This window comes from Heptranchias perlo, chromosome 23 (assembly GCF_035084215.1).
Source record: "Heptranchias perlo isolate sHepPer1 chromosome 23, sHepPer1.hap1, whole genome shotgun sequence".
NCBI classification, from domain to species: domain Eukaryota; kingdom Metazoa; phylum Chordata; class Chondrichthyes; order Hexanchiformes; family Hexanchidae; genus Heptranchias; species Heptranchias perlo.
In genome coordinates, this window is record NC_090347.1 from 17,151,385 (window position 1) to 17,166,013 (window position 14,629).

The following is a 14,629-nucleotide window of genomic DNA, read 5'->3' on the forward strand; positions in this document are numbered from 1 at the left end:
AATGTTCATTAAATTATGAGAAAATGTATTTAAATGTTATTCCATTAAAAAAGAACTGTGGATTGCACTGTACCTCTTTGCAATTGCCTCTGGAGTGCAATGTTCATTCCTCAAAGTACCCCACTACAGTGTACTTGGTTCCATATGACCATGTTATAAAGAGGTTGGAGTGTGTTTCTCAATCAATAAACTCCTCAGTGCTCTGTTCATTTAGTTAGTCGTTGGTACTTCAGAGCACTTGTCTGACTATTTGAATAGAAGTAATAAAAGGAAAGATTAGATTTCCTCTTAAGTAGAACAAGTATCTGAGTAACAGGACACTTCTTAATGGATTGCAAAAAGGTTTGCTTGTACAAAATATTTCTTGAACAGTATAGCATTTTGCAGATCTACTTGCATTCCATTTGTTTTGAAAAGGAATGCATGTCAGACACCCCCCCCCTCCCCCTCCCCAGTTATGTTATTTTTTTTCTAGATTCATTAGCTTGGTTGTTGAAATTTTCTGAATTTCTTATGCAACTCAGTGCAGCAACATTACCTATATGATCAATATCTTTCTACATTTAAGTTTTTACTGTAGTAGTGTAAAGCATAATCTTAACTAACTTTTGGTAGACTGCTCAAATAATACATTAAAACAAAGTAAACTGGAAACACATCAGGTTTGTCAGCATCTATGGACAGAACAAGTAGTCAACACTTCAGGTTCTTATGCTTCTTCTGAAGAAGGTTATAAGCCCAAACTTTAACTTTCTGCTGTCTCCACAGATGCTCATTGACCTGTGTGTTTCTAGCTTTTTCTTTTTTGTTTGATTTCCAGCATTTGCAGTATTTTGCTTTTTATCAAATAATGTATTCAGCTAGTTGAATAATGGATCCAATGCTGATTCAGATCTGTGGTCACAGGTTTGATTCCAAGTACGGAACTATGCTTGAGAGAAGTATTTTGTTCTTAGCAGACCCAGTACCAGTAAACTCCATGAACTTGCCTCTGGTAAACAGGAGAGACTGAAGGGAAGTGAGTCTATTTTATATGAAAACTGTTTATAGTCTCTCGCCAGATTTTGGCAATCTCAATCCATCCCTAGCAGATATGAGTAATCATCTTTTACCTTCAAAACAAATACATGCATATAATTGACCTTAAAGAATTGAAGGGGAAATCTGAGGGGGAATGTACAGAAACAGAATATAATCTTTTGTTTCTCAAATGTATTCCTCCTAGTGATGAAGCGTGCACATGTGGACAACTAGTCATTGCTAGCCGTGAAAGTCAGTACAAGATTTTCCATTTTCACCATGGTGGACTTGATAAACTTGGTGAAGTGTTTCAACAATGGAAATATTGCACTGAGACCCATCAAAAGGACCAGGTATGTTATCAACATTGCCTACTCTCGGGCTCAATGTAATCATGCAAGTGTCTCAGGCAATGTGGACTAATTCTGATTCGGTCCCTGGATCGCTGAAAACTATTTACACATCTCATGGTAATTTAACTACCTGGAAACCAGTTCTAAATTTAATTGTATTACACATATGCAGATTGCTGTAATGTTTTAATAGCTAGTGATATTTTGCTGTGACACTGTATATTTCTATTGATAAATGCATTTGAAATTGTAAGAAAGCTGAAAGTTTTTTTTTTATTGTCTGTCATAGATATTCCCTCAATCTTCTAGATATACCAGAAATTCAGTTGTATTAAGCTAGTTTTCAAAGCATTTTGGGATGAAAAATCATTCGGAGAAATCAATTAGCAGTTTCTTCTCAGCCAGCTTTTATACAAACTGGTAACAGACCACCAGTCAACACATCTCTGGCAGTAACTGTGTTTTTAGAGCAATCTGGTCCATGCATGGTGACCTATGCAAACTAGATTGTGGTTAGAAAGGGGAAGGGTTCTGACTTGCATAGGGTTCTGACTTGCATAGAGTAGTGTAACTGGGGCACTGCTGAGGCCATACGAATTCTTCTGAGTCAGTCTCCCTCTTTCCCCTTCCTTTGTTTTGGAGGTGAAGGTGGAAGATGAGGATCTGAGGAAGGGTGAGAGGCAAGTGTGTTTACATTAGAAGCGGATTGCCCACATCTTCCCTTACACACGGATCCATTCTGCACACTGAGCCATAGGTACCTCGCTATGCCTGAGGAGAGCCGACTATGCCAGCTCCACATCACCAAGGAGATTGTTACAAAGTTATGCCATATCCTCCATTCTGACCTTCAGACAAGACGATGACAGGGACGACACTGCTAGTGCCACTAAACCTTTATGCCTCATGTTCATTCCAAGCTGCCACAGGGCATGTCAATAACATCAGTCAATGTACAGATGCATTAAATAGGTCACTGATGATGTATGCTCACAAGGGCAAACAAATTCCTCCCGGAAACCCAACAGCAGAGTGAAAGGGCCCTACATTTTTTTCTCTGAAGAATTTTTCTCTACAAGCTTCGCAAACTAGAGGTAAACAGGAATTAATGTGGGATAGATGTAGTCATCAAAGTTTTTAAAAGAGTTGAAAAATCTTTAGATTCCCTAAAGTTTAGGGCATTATTGGCACCCATGTGACTATTTGAGCCTTGTGTACAATCCTATACTCTTCGTGAATAACGAGGGTTACCACCCAATCAGGTTAGTGACCACTTTCCAGACTACTTCATGTTAAAACAATCCTTTGTACCTGGTCCGTTTTAAGAATGCAGACAGCAAGGAGACGATCCTCTTCAGCTATGAGCAGTAGCAGGAGGAAAGATAGTGGCGCTGTGAAAATCAGTATTAAAATCACTTCAGGCATCTTGAAGCAGCGTTTCAGATGACTGGATAGATTTGGGGGTGGCTTACAATAAGCCCTGACTCAATCTTCAAGATCACTGTAATCTGTCACCTGCTCCACATCTTTGCTATCCAGAGAGACCCAACAATGGAGCAGATGCAGATGTAGTAGTAGGAGGAGGAGGAGGAGGCCCACCCACAGGCAAGGATGGAGCAAGAAACGCAGAATCGATCAGAAGATATTCCTACTGAAATAAGGGAGGTACAGGAAGCTCTTACAGCGGAGACCTCACCCGATTGCCACTGAAACACATCCAAAGCTTTGTCACCTCCCAGCTCTATTACTTAGAACTTCTTGTCTGCCTCCCGAATGCTGCCCTTCAACTCTCTTTTAAAAACTTTAATGACTACATTTATCCCACATTAATTCCTGCTCACCCCTAGTTTGGAAAGCTTTTATTACGTTAAAGGCACTGTATGTGCAAGTTATTGTTACTTCAGCCAGTTACTTCTAAGAATTTAAGAAATAGGAGCTGGAGTAGGCCACCCAGCCCCTCGAGCCTGCTCCGCCATTCAACAAGATCATGGTTGATCTTCCACCTCAACGCCATTTTCCTGCACCATCCCCATATCCCTTGATGCCTTTAATATCTAGAAATCTATCAATCTCTGTTTTGAATGTACTCAATGACTGAGCTTCCACAGCTCTCTGCGGTAGAGAATTCCAAAGATTCACCACCCTCTGAGTGAAGAAATTTCTCCACATCTCAGTCCTAAATGGCCTCCCCCTTATTCTGAGACTGTGACCTCGGTCCTAGACTCCCAGCCAGGGAAAACATCCTCCTTGCATCTACTGTGCTGAGCCCTGTAAGAATTTTGTATGTTTCAATGAGATTCTGCTTCTGGGCACTATCAGGATATCCACTGATCTGCACAGGAGTAGAACTGAGTGTGGTAATGAGGTTGATGAAGTCCTATCTCAAAGCTTCTTTCCAGCATGTGGAAGCAAAATAGTTGGAGTCCTAGTAAGAGCACATTTGCACTGCAGTAAAGTTGAGAGGAAATTGTTTTTGGAATGCATATTTTGCTTATTTAGTTTGGCTAGGCAAGAGCTTGGTATTCTTGTCTTGGCTGTTTTCCTGATACTGCCAAATCTTTGGCTCATCTTTTTCACATTCCTGTGGGCATTGGGGAACACATTTATCCTTTTGGCCACAACATCTCACACAGTGCATGTGGCTGTTCTGTGAGGAGGGTGCCTTTGTGCCCAAAATAGAGCAACCCTCCTTTCCTGCACTTTCTGAAACAGTACCTCCACTGCTTCATTTGTGAATAGGGCAGTTCTTTGTTTTTCCTCCTTGCTACTGAATGAAGTACCAAGCTTTGCTGGAGTAAATTTTTTGGCTGCTCCCTAGAAAAATCAACAGCAACCATTTAAGAGCTGCTGCTGTTGCAGGACATTCCATCCCACATTAAGAGAACTGCCAGTTTACTTAACTGGAAGTTAAGTTAAGGCTCAGTTGAGGCTCGGAGCTTATTGTGAATATTTGATTAGGCCAAACTCTAAAGATTGCGTTAGATCAGCCTTTTTGCAAACTAGTGGGAAAAACGTTCACTACGATCCAAACCCACTGAGTCAGGGACAGGATCAAAAAACTTATCCGCAGAAGACTCCCAGCACTTGTGGAATCATAACTCAATATAGTCACCACCTTCAGGAAAAATAGAAAGAACATTGGCAGAGAAGGTGAGAAGAAACATTTTAAAAGAATGAGCACGTTTTCATGTGGATAGGCTCAACAGACTGCAAAGAGTGTTCCTGATCATCATACTCCCAGGCAGTGTGCAACACAATAATAGATTAAATAGGCTCACATCAGAACAAGGGGGGCATGTTATAGACTACATCTTAAGAAAGGCATCACTTCCTTTTCTTGTCTCATCTGTTCATTAATTTTCTAATTTCACAGGATATTGAGATTTTTTTTTAAAGAAACTGTAGAGTAAACATTGTAAACAAATTCATCCCATAAATGTCAGTCCATATTGGCTTCTAGAAGTTGTACTTTTACACTGTGGGATTGATTGAAACAGTTTTTCTTTCCTTCCTTTCTCCACCCCTTTAAGCACAGCTTTAACACAAACTGTGAAACCTCACCAAATGCTGTTAACCAAGTCCAAATATTATTTAAGGCTAGGATTTAGACTAGGGGCATCTTGGTTGGCTGTCTGATGCTAGCGCTCCCCAATTTAATTTGCATCTTGTTAATTGATTTTAGGAGAGCAATCACTGAAGTGTTAAAAGACACAATTTTAATTTAGTATTTTGTGAAATCCTTTTGGCCTGAATTATAGCCTGGGCCATCTGTGGCTTTGTGGAGGCCTATTTATCTTTAGTCTCTAGAAATGTTTGCCCATTCCTTTGCAGTAATATTTGTTAGTAAGTTGATGTGCCTGGACATCCTGCTTTTTGTTTTTATCATGCATTAATTCCTCTGTAGAGGTTAAATCAGATGCCTGTGTAGGCCATGTTTCTGTTGTTTGGTTCAAGGTAGTTCACTATAGAGTTCAAGGTAGTGTACTATAGATTGGCAAGGCTTCCCACAAGATGAGTTCCCACTCCATCTCAACTGTGTTATCTATGGTTGAGGCCAAGTAGTGCCTTGGCATTTCCTCGCAGGAAGGAAATGTGGGAACATCAGGCAAGTCAAGTCACTTTAAGTTATTTCCGTGCATCTTTAAAAAAAAATTTAGCAGACTACTCAAGTTACCCTAGGTCTTTTCTGTGCACTTTATAGCTGGGTCACTTGACAGTGCTAGATTCCCAAAAGCAGATTGCTAGTCAAACATCTTGGATGTGGAATGCCGATGGTGTAGAAGGAACAGGAGAGCCTATCCTTTTTGTCACTTGCTATCCTAAACATTATTCAACTTCAGCAGGAGAATGGGATGATCTGATCATGTAGTTTCCTTGATGACAAACATCAATCGTGCACAGCATGCCTCCCTGCCAATTTTAGCTTCCTTTTTCATCTCCCTCCATCTCCCAAAAAGGAAATGGAACGTTTAACCTCCATTTAATGGTGTCATGATTTGGCCTAGGAGGGACTAGATGAAGTGGCTGGCAGAATTGTTTCTTGCACAGCATAAATGACCTTTAATATGATCTAGTCATTCACATGCTGGAATGGACTCATTCATTATAGAGTCCAGCAGGAGGTTGCTGCCTGAGGACCCACATGGAGAGATGAGAGGGCAGAGATCAAGTCTGTGGCTGAAACGAGCACAGTCTTCGGAAGTTTGGAGTGGAAAAATCTCAGAGAGAGAACCCTCTTCTTAAGCTTAGGGCCAACGTGTTTCAGGATTTGCTGGTCTGTGAAGCGAAATTAGTCCGTTTACGAGGGGAGAGTGGCATACTTTGTTATTTTCTACGTCTGAAGGAGCATTATGAAATAGACAGGCAAACCTGTGGCAGATGGGGTTCAATGTGGGAAAGTGTGAAGTCATCCACTTTGGTCCTAAGAAAAATAGATCAGAGTATTTTCTAAATGGTGAGAAGCTAGGAACTGGATGAGCAGAGAGATTTAGGGTTCCAAGTGCAGAAATCACTAAGAGCTAGTGAACAGGTACAAAAAATAATTAAAAAGGCTAATGAAATGTTGACCTTTATCTCAAGAGGGCTGGAATACAAAGGGGTAGAAGTTATGTTACATCTGTACAGAGCTCTGGTTAGACCCCATCTGGAGTACTGCATTCAATTCTGGGCACCGCACCTCAGCAAGGATATATTGGCCTTAGAGGGGGTGCAGCGCAGATTCACTAGAATGATACCAGGGCTAAAAGGGTTGAGTTATGAGGACAGATTGCATAAACTAGGCTTGTATTCCCTTGAGTATAGATGATTAAGGGATGATCAAATTGAAGTGTTTAAGATGATTCAAGGATTTGATACGTTAGAGAGAGAGAAACTATTTCCTCTGGTGGGAGAGTCCAGAACAAGGGGTCAGAACCTTAAAATTAGAGCTAGGCCGTTCACAGGTGATGTCAAAAAGCACTTCTTCACGCAGAGGGTAGTGGAAATCTGGAACTCTTCCCCTGCCCCCCCTCCCCCCCCCCCCCCCCCCCCCCAACCAAAAAAAAAGCTGTTGAGGCTTGGTCAGTTGAAAATTTAAAAACTGAGATTGATAGATTTTTGTTAGGCAAGGGTTACGGAACCAAGGTGGGTAGATGGAGTTCAGATACAGATCAGCCATTATCTCATTGAATGGCAGAACAGGCTAGAGGGGCTGAATGGCCTACTCCTGTTCCTATGTTCCTATTAAATTGAAATTTACTGAACACTGTAACCTGTTCATTTGTATATACATGCAAAATAAACCAGCTTGTTGTTTTACTGTTGGCCTTGTCTCATTAGTGTTTATCATTCTGCCTTTGGGAAGATGGGAGAAACACACATGGAGGCACATATGAAATTATAGTATCCAGTATAGACAAGGGGTTTCATTGCATACAACACCCCCTTTCATATGATTATATATTGGGCAGTAAGGTTAAGCTTCTGATTATAGTGGACTTGGGATTTGGTTATGGGAGTGACCGGCAATGCTGAAACTAGCGCGGACCCAAAATAATTAGTAGCCTATCCAAGAAGGAACAAAATTTATTCTCCAAGGCTCCAATTCAAATCTAGGCCCTGTGGCTGAGAGTTTGCCAACCACTAGAGTTACAAATAGGCAACATTAGCTTCTAATCTTGATTGTTTTCTTATGCAGCAGATATTTTCTATTTGTATTTTGTACATCTTGTTTTGATGGAGCAGTGCTCCTGCATTTTTTTGCTTTTTCTTGTATAGAGCCATATATCTGTTACAGGATGTAACTGCATTTTAATAGCTGTATAACCTGTAACTCTTATTCCCACTAGGTGTCTGATGTAAAGGCTTGCATGCAATTCTCAATAAAACGGCCTAACCTGCCATTGTCCGAGACTCACCCAGAGGAAAACATGTACAAACGGTTAGATGTCACTACATGGCTGAATCACCTGAATGAAGCTGGACAGGTGGAAGAAGAGTATAAACTCCGCAAGGTTTGAGAACTGCTTAACTATTAAGTGTCTATAGCATTAGATAGCCAACAGGTTGGGCATGGTATGTTAGCCTATGGATCTTGCCCATGGTTTCCCACGTGATTAGGTCCTGATCTTGCTTGGGTTGTCAGCAGAGGCTGAGTACAACAAGCTTCTTTCTCACAGGAAAGGAGGAGAGAAAATCCTGATGCTGGTCATTCCTTTCTTAGAAGCCATCTCCAGGGCAACCTAGGCAGAGGCCCAGAGAAAGATTTTTTTTGGGGGGGGAAATGGGAGTCAAAAAGGAGGATGAGAAAAATAGAGATGGATTAAGAGCTGGTCAGCTGCAACACATTCTGCACATCAACAGGGAGAAGTGGTATGAGTTACCCAATTTATGCTACATCTCATTATGGGACAGCTCCAGTTCAGACTGGGCCATAAAAAGTCATACAGTGAGGTACAATGCTGGAGCTCCAATGAGCTAAGCTATAGAACTCTCAATATGGTGAATTCCAGAACTCAACCATGGGAAATAAAAGATCATCCAAGATATTCTTGAAAACCTACTAGTAACTGCGTTCTCATCTGCCTTATTGGAAAAGGTTGAATACATGGAACAAGGAAACCTAAGGCAGAGGAAAATGATGGGCAAAACTTTTGTCTTGCTCTCTCTCTTTCCTCTTCCGTCTCTCTTCTCTCCTCTTTCTCCTCTCTTTTCCTCCTCCCTTCTTCCTCCCACAGGCTTTCTTGTCTCTCTATTTTATCGACATTCCTATAGAAAATGCAAAATCTATAGTGCAAGTGACTTAGGGAAGAAGCTTAAAATGCCCTGATTCTGATTTTGCACATATCCCATAGTTAAGAGTTTTTGTACTGTTATTATGCTGGAGTATAGAGTACAAGTTTGATGTAGTAAAACTGGTAATGGAAAGGGGTATACAATTGAATGTATCTGTGCAAATACATTGCCTGTTTGCAGTAGTTATTCATAATAGATTCTTATCTATTTGTTCCTCTTCAACTCAGCTTCTAGAAATAAAGGAAATGCTAACATTCTTATTCTACTTGGCCTTTTTTTTGTTAGAGTATCCCTTTTGGGCTGCTTGGGAACCTGCAGTTGAAAATTGCCCAAATATGGGCTTCATATTTAATGTTCAAACTAATCAAACCTTCTTCCCCAAATAGAACTTCAATTGGGGAATAAGAACAACTCAGCAGTGTAACATGTTTAGCACATTGTGTCCATGAGTTGGAAGACCTAATTTTGAATCTCAGCCATGAGTTATGTTCCTCCAGGCAACTAGCTGCTGATCTTGGCTGGGCACAGTACTGAATGAGGTGCCTTGTCGAAAGGAAGCAGGAAAATTTGGCTGTGCCTCCTATCTCAAACTAGCTTTAGCATATCATACCAGCTGGCCACAGTTGAGCATTGGCAGAGAGACCGTGAAGAAGTCTGCAGTTTCCTACCCATCCTCTCCCCGAGTCTGCCGAAGAGAATATTAAGGAGGAGTATTGGATCTATTTTGGTGAAGAAGTAAAAAAAATATATCTTTAACGTATTAAAAATCTTACATCTGCAGGCATTTCCTGTCAGTGTCATTTGACTTCCTGTTGTCTTTCATGAATGACTACTCCAGACAGGCAATGTATTTGCTCAGATACATTCAGCTGTAATAACCCTTTTCATTACCAGTTTTATTACAGTAAATCCAGCAGAGATCCAACTTTATAATGAAATTTGTACTGCACACTCCAGTGTAATGCTAGTAGAAAGACTTTTAACTTTGGGATTGATGCTGAATTAGAATCAGGCCACTTCAAAGTTTTTGTTGCTCTTTTTCCCATTATAATTTTCTATGCCCACATTTAAAATGGATTTTGCCTACCACACTGTACATGCACCCTCCCACTGCTGGTGTCCCTGCGGCATGTCTTCTGTCCTGTCACCCAGATGTACAACTATTGGTGGTTCTGTAGCACTTGTCCCTGATTCCTAGCTGCTGAGCCCCCAGCTATGTGGTGTTCCTCCGCCCACTGCCCCAAAAATCAACCATGTTGCTGCAGATCCTGCTGCAAGAAAGTCATTCTTTTTTGAAAAGCCGGCCCTAATTCTGAACTCCATAAAGAAAGTGATGATTTTTTTTATTCATATGGCCTGACTTAGAGCAGGTAGTGTGAATAGTTTTACATTGTATCTATATTGGCTAGATTCTAAGATACATGATTTTTAAAAAAAAATTATATATTTGTTTATATTGGCCCATTCTGAGCTTCGTCGTCTGTGTTTTTAAAAATTATTTATATTGGCCTCATTTTAGATGCTCCATGGGGAATTTCTTTTTTGATCAGTCAGCCCTAGTATTTGTCCCATTTGCCTGAGCAAAGCATAGCAGGTCCCTGCCTTGTTTCATCGGTATGTGATGACCATGGTGCTGATTGGGGTTGGGGAAGCACTAGGTTTCCGCAATAGGAGCTGGGAGTTCTGCACCAGCAGGAAGAAGATCTATGCTGAACTGCAGGAGATGGATATCCTGTGAACCCATGGCAATGACACAGTGATGGACCTTGCCACAGCCGAGGCCCACAGCCAAGTCCGGCAGGGTAGAGGAGAGCACGATTCTACTAGTCCCATTGCTGGAGAGTAATGTATGGATTTGAAGAGATTCCTAAATCCAAGTACAAACATCTGGAATGTAGGGACAGATTGAAATCGCTGAGAGACAATGAACTATCTAAGCTGTCCAAGACCTTATTCATTATTCTCAATTGTGGCTCTGATGGTTTGCTATGTATCGTAAGGCTAATATTTTATGAACCACTCCTGTTCAGATAGCTAGAGAAATGTGCTCTGCTGTTAGCTGAATGTTTTAAACTATCATTTAAAAATAGTGTAGTAAATTGGAATACCTATACGTTGTTTCTTGGAGGTGGCATATGGGTTTTTAAAGAGCTTTCCACAGATTTCCCAATTGCCTCCATGTTATGGGGGAGAAGCTGGGTAATGAAGGTCAAGCACTGTGCTAGAGGGCAATTCATTTAGTAATTATTTAAAAAAAAATTAAATCAGCCTGGCTTCTTCCAGGTGAGAGACAGAGTGGCGGAACTCTGTAGTATTAAGTTTAAACTGTGTCAGCACATAACCTAGGTTGACACTTCAGTGCAGTACTGAGGGCGTGCTGCACTGTCGTTTGGATGAGACATTAAACCGAGTTCCCAACTGCCAAATCAGGTCGACATAAAAGATCCAATGGCACAATTCAAAACAGAGCAGGGGAGTTCTCCTAATGTCTGGACAACATTTATCCCTCATCTAACACCATATTTATCTCATTGCTGTTGGTGGAACCTTGCGGTATGCAAATTGGCTGCTACGTTTGCCTACATAACAACAGTGACTACACTTCAGAAGTACTTTGTTGGCTGTGAACAGCTTTGAGACATCCTGAGGACGTGAAAGGTGATAATCAAATATGTTGTTCAGCCAGTCATTTATGTTTGACTAATTAATTTTCAAAGGAAGTGTCTGTTCTTCAAAGGAATTGCCTGTATTAGTAAAAGAAAATAAATATTTACATTATGTAATACCTTATCACAGATCTTGAAACACCCCAAAGTGCTTCACAGGAATTACCTTTGAAGTGCAGTCACTGTGTTCTGTAGGCAAATATAGCAGCCATTTTGCACACATCATGGTCCTACAAATAGCAATAGGATGAATGACTAGTTGATCTGATTTTTGGGGTGTTGGTTGAGGGAGGAATGTTTGTCAGGACACTGGAAGAGTTCTGTGCTCTTCGTCAAAATAGTGTCATGGGATCTTTAATGTCCACCTGAAGAGGTGGATTTTTTTTTTAATCCTGCATATTGGGAAGTTTTGGGTAATTTTGCTATGGTGCATTTGGATATTCTAAGCTTGGTAAACTAGCACTTATAATTCCTTCAAAGACTGTATTCTATTTTCATTGTGGAACACGATTGCTCACTTCTTTATAAGAAGCATTTTGTTTCGTGAACTACGGAGATTTGTTCAGACTAACTTGTTTGGTTAACTCCTTGCAAACTACCTCTAGACCACTTTATTGTGCTGTGTAAACCTCATTTATGTTGCATACTTCTGCCTGTAATTCTGTTTTTAAATAAATCTGACAAAAGTGTCTTGCGAAGCTGAAATTATCAGTCTTCTAAAATATGACATGGTGGAATCCTACATATTGTCCAATAGCAATTTTACCGTTAAAAGGGTAGATTGTTAACCCTGATGCACACTACTCCTGTTCATTGCACATTTTAAAATTGATGGTTCTAGCTCATTGGGTTCGAAGACTCATTTGGAGGAATTGTACTTTGCTGTGAACCTGAATAGAGAGAAATATGAGGGTCCCTGTATTATAGATTTTGGATACAGCAAACTGTTATAATAATTGTAATATGACAGCTGGGCAGAAGTCTCCTCTGCAGGTTTCATCTCAAGAAACTTCAAGTCCTTTTGCTTTAATTAAAGCCCTAAAAGTTTGTTTGGACTAAAATAAAACTAATTATAAGCACCCTCCTATCTGTTCATGTTTATATTTACTAAGCGACACCACTATCAGGAAGGAACTGGCTACTGATGGAGAATAGTTCAAATAAAAATGTCTGCGTTTTCTTCAAAGGCAATATTTTTTGGAGGTATTGATCCTACAATTTGTGGAGAGGTCTGGCCATTCCTGTTACAGTTTTACAGCTGTGAATCCACCTCTGAAGAACGGGAAGCCCTGCGGATTCAGAAACGTGTGGAATATAACGAAATTCAGCAAAAAAGGTAACTTGTGATGGACAAGTAACCAGTAATGAGTTCTTGGATATTTCTTCAGAGCACAGAGATGATTTGGTGTTGACCTATTGCTCAATGATTGGCTGAGAAATACTCTGATATTGGCAAACCTTAATGCTGGGACAGGACGGAGCTGCACTGTTGGAATGGCCTGCACCTGAACTGAGTTGGGACCAAGATCCTAGCAGAAAGGATAAATAGGACAGTAGAAAGGACTTTGAACTAGTAAGGGGAGGAGGGGAGGGGGGGAATGAAAGAGAGTTCAGGCGGAAATAATAGTAAAGATTAGAAAAAGAAGGGATGAGAACAAAGGTCAGCACAAAAAGAGATAAAGGTAACATAAATACTTAAGGAACGGAAAAGGTTATAGGAAGTAATAACAAAATGCCTGTTAAAAATAAAGCAGGAGTAATGAAAAATAAGAATATATCAGATTGCCTGTATGGCAATGTACAGTGCATCAGCAACAAATGGAAGAATTGAAGGCAGTAATTAGATGTGAGGAACAGATACATTAGGGATAACAGAAACGTGGGGGCAAACAGTACACGATTGGCAGTTAAATATTGCAGACTATAATGTATTTAGAAAAGATAGGAAAGGAAGAAGGAGTGGTGGGGTAGCTGTGTTAATCAGAAATAACATAGCAGTAACAAGAAACAACATCACTAAAAAGGTGATACACACTGAATCCGTATGGATTGAGATAAAGGATAGGAAGGGATTAGTCACACTATTTGGGCTATATTACAGACCACCAAATAATGGAAAGGAAATGGAGGGAGAAATATGTAAGCAGATCGATGAAATGAGTAAAAAACACAATCATAATCGTGGGGGATTTCAAGTACAAACAATTAAGCTGGCAGGAGATGGAGTGAAAGCGGAGAAGGGGATAGAGATTTTACATTGTGAACAAGACTCCTTTCTGACCCAATTCGTAAGAAGCCCAAAAACACAGGAAGCACTGCTAGACCTAGTAAAGGGAAATGAACCGGAGCAGATAAGAGAAGTAAACATGGGAGAACATCTAGGGAGTAGTAATACCAATATAATAAGGTTTAAGATGATTGAGAGAGATATAGTTAGTACAAAGACAAAGTAATAGATTCTAAAAAACCAACTGGAAGGGAATTAGGATGGAGCTAAGGAAGGTAAACTAGAGAAAAATATGGACAGAGGTAGAACAGCAGTGAGCAATATTTAAAAGATGTTAAATCAACCTAATTGAATTTTTTGAAGAAGTAACAGAAACAGTAGTCAATTGGATATGGTATACACGGACTCTTAGAAGGCCTTCGATAAGGTGTCACGGAAGGTTCCTGGCAAAGTTCAGGCCGTATGAAGTCAGGAGCCAGGTAGCAAGGTAGTAGAGTGGATTGAAAGTGGCTACAAAACAAAAAACAGAGGGTTAGGAATTGAGGGAAGTTTCTCAGACTGGCAGAAAGTGGGAAGTGGTGTCCCGCAGGGATCTGTGCTGGGATCATTGTTGTTTACCATATGCATAAATGATTTGGACTCAGGATTTGGGGGTATGATGTTGAAATTTGCAGATGATACCAAGTTGGGGGGTATAACTAATAATGTGGAAGACGGCACCAAAATACTTGAAAACATAAACAGGCTTGCAGAGTGGGTGGATAAATGGCAAATGAAATTCAATATAGTGAAGTGGTTCATTCTGGTAGGAGGAATAAGGAGGCCATTTATTTCTTGGAAGGTAAGAAACTAAATGGGGTAGAGGAGCGAAGAGATAAGCAAATACAGATATATAAATCGCTAAAAGTAGTAATGCAGGTTGACAAGGTCATAGAGTGTAAACAAAGTACTGGGGTTCATTTCTAGAGGAATAAAATACAAATGCAGCGAGGTGATGTTAACTTTATATAGAATCTTGGTTAGACCACACTTGAGGTACTTATGCGCAATTCTGGTCTCCAAACTACACAAAGTATATTGAAGCACTGGAG

The 14,629-nt window shown here is 40.3% G+C and overlaps 1 protein-coding gene across 4 annotated transcripts in view; it reads left to right on the top strand.

Annotated features, from left to right (window-relative positions):
- The window catches only part of tbc1d16 (TBC1 domain family, member 16), a 70,624-nt gene that overhangs the window by 11,978 nt on the left and 44,017 nt on the right, over positions 1-14,629 (top strand). For all 4 annotated transcript variants that reach the window (XM_068004109.1, XM_068004110.1, XM_068004112.1 and 1 more), the window contains exons 3-5: positions 1,226-1,373; positions 7,700-7,864; positions 12,499-12,647. In XM_068004109.1, coding sequence (XP_067860210.1) covers positions 1,226-1,373; positions 7,700-7,864; positions 12,499-12,647 — 462 coding nt within the window. The remainder of the gene's footprint in view (positions 1-1,225; positions 1,374-7,699; positions 7,865-12,498; positions 12,648-14,629) is intronic.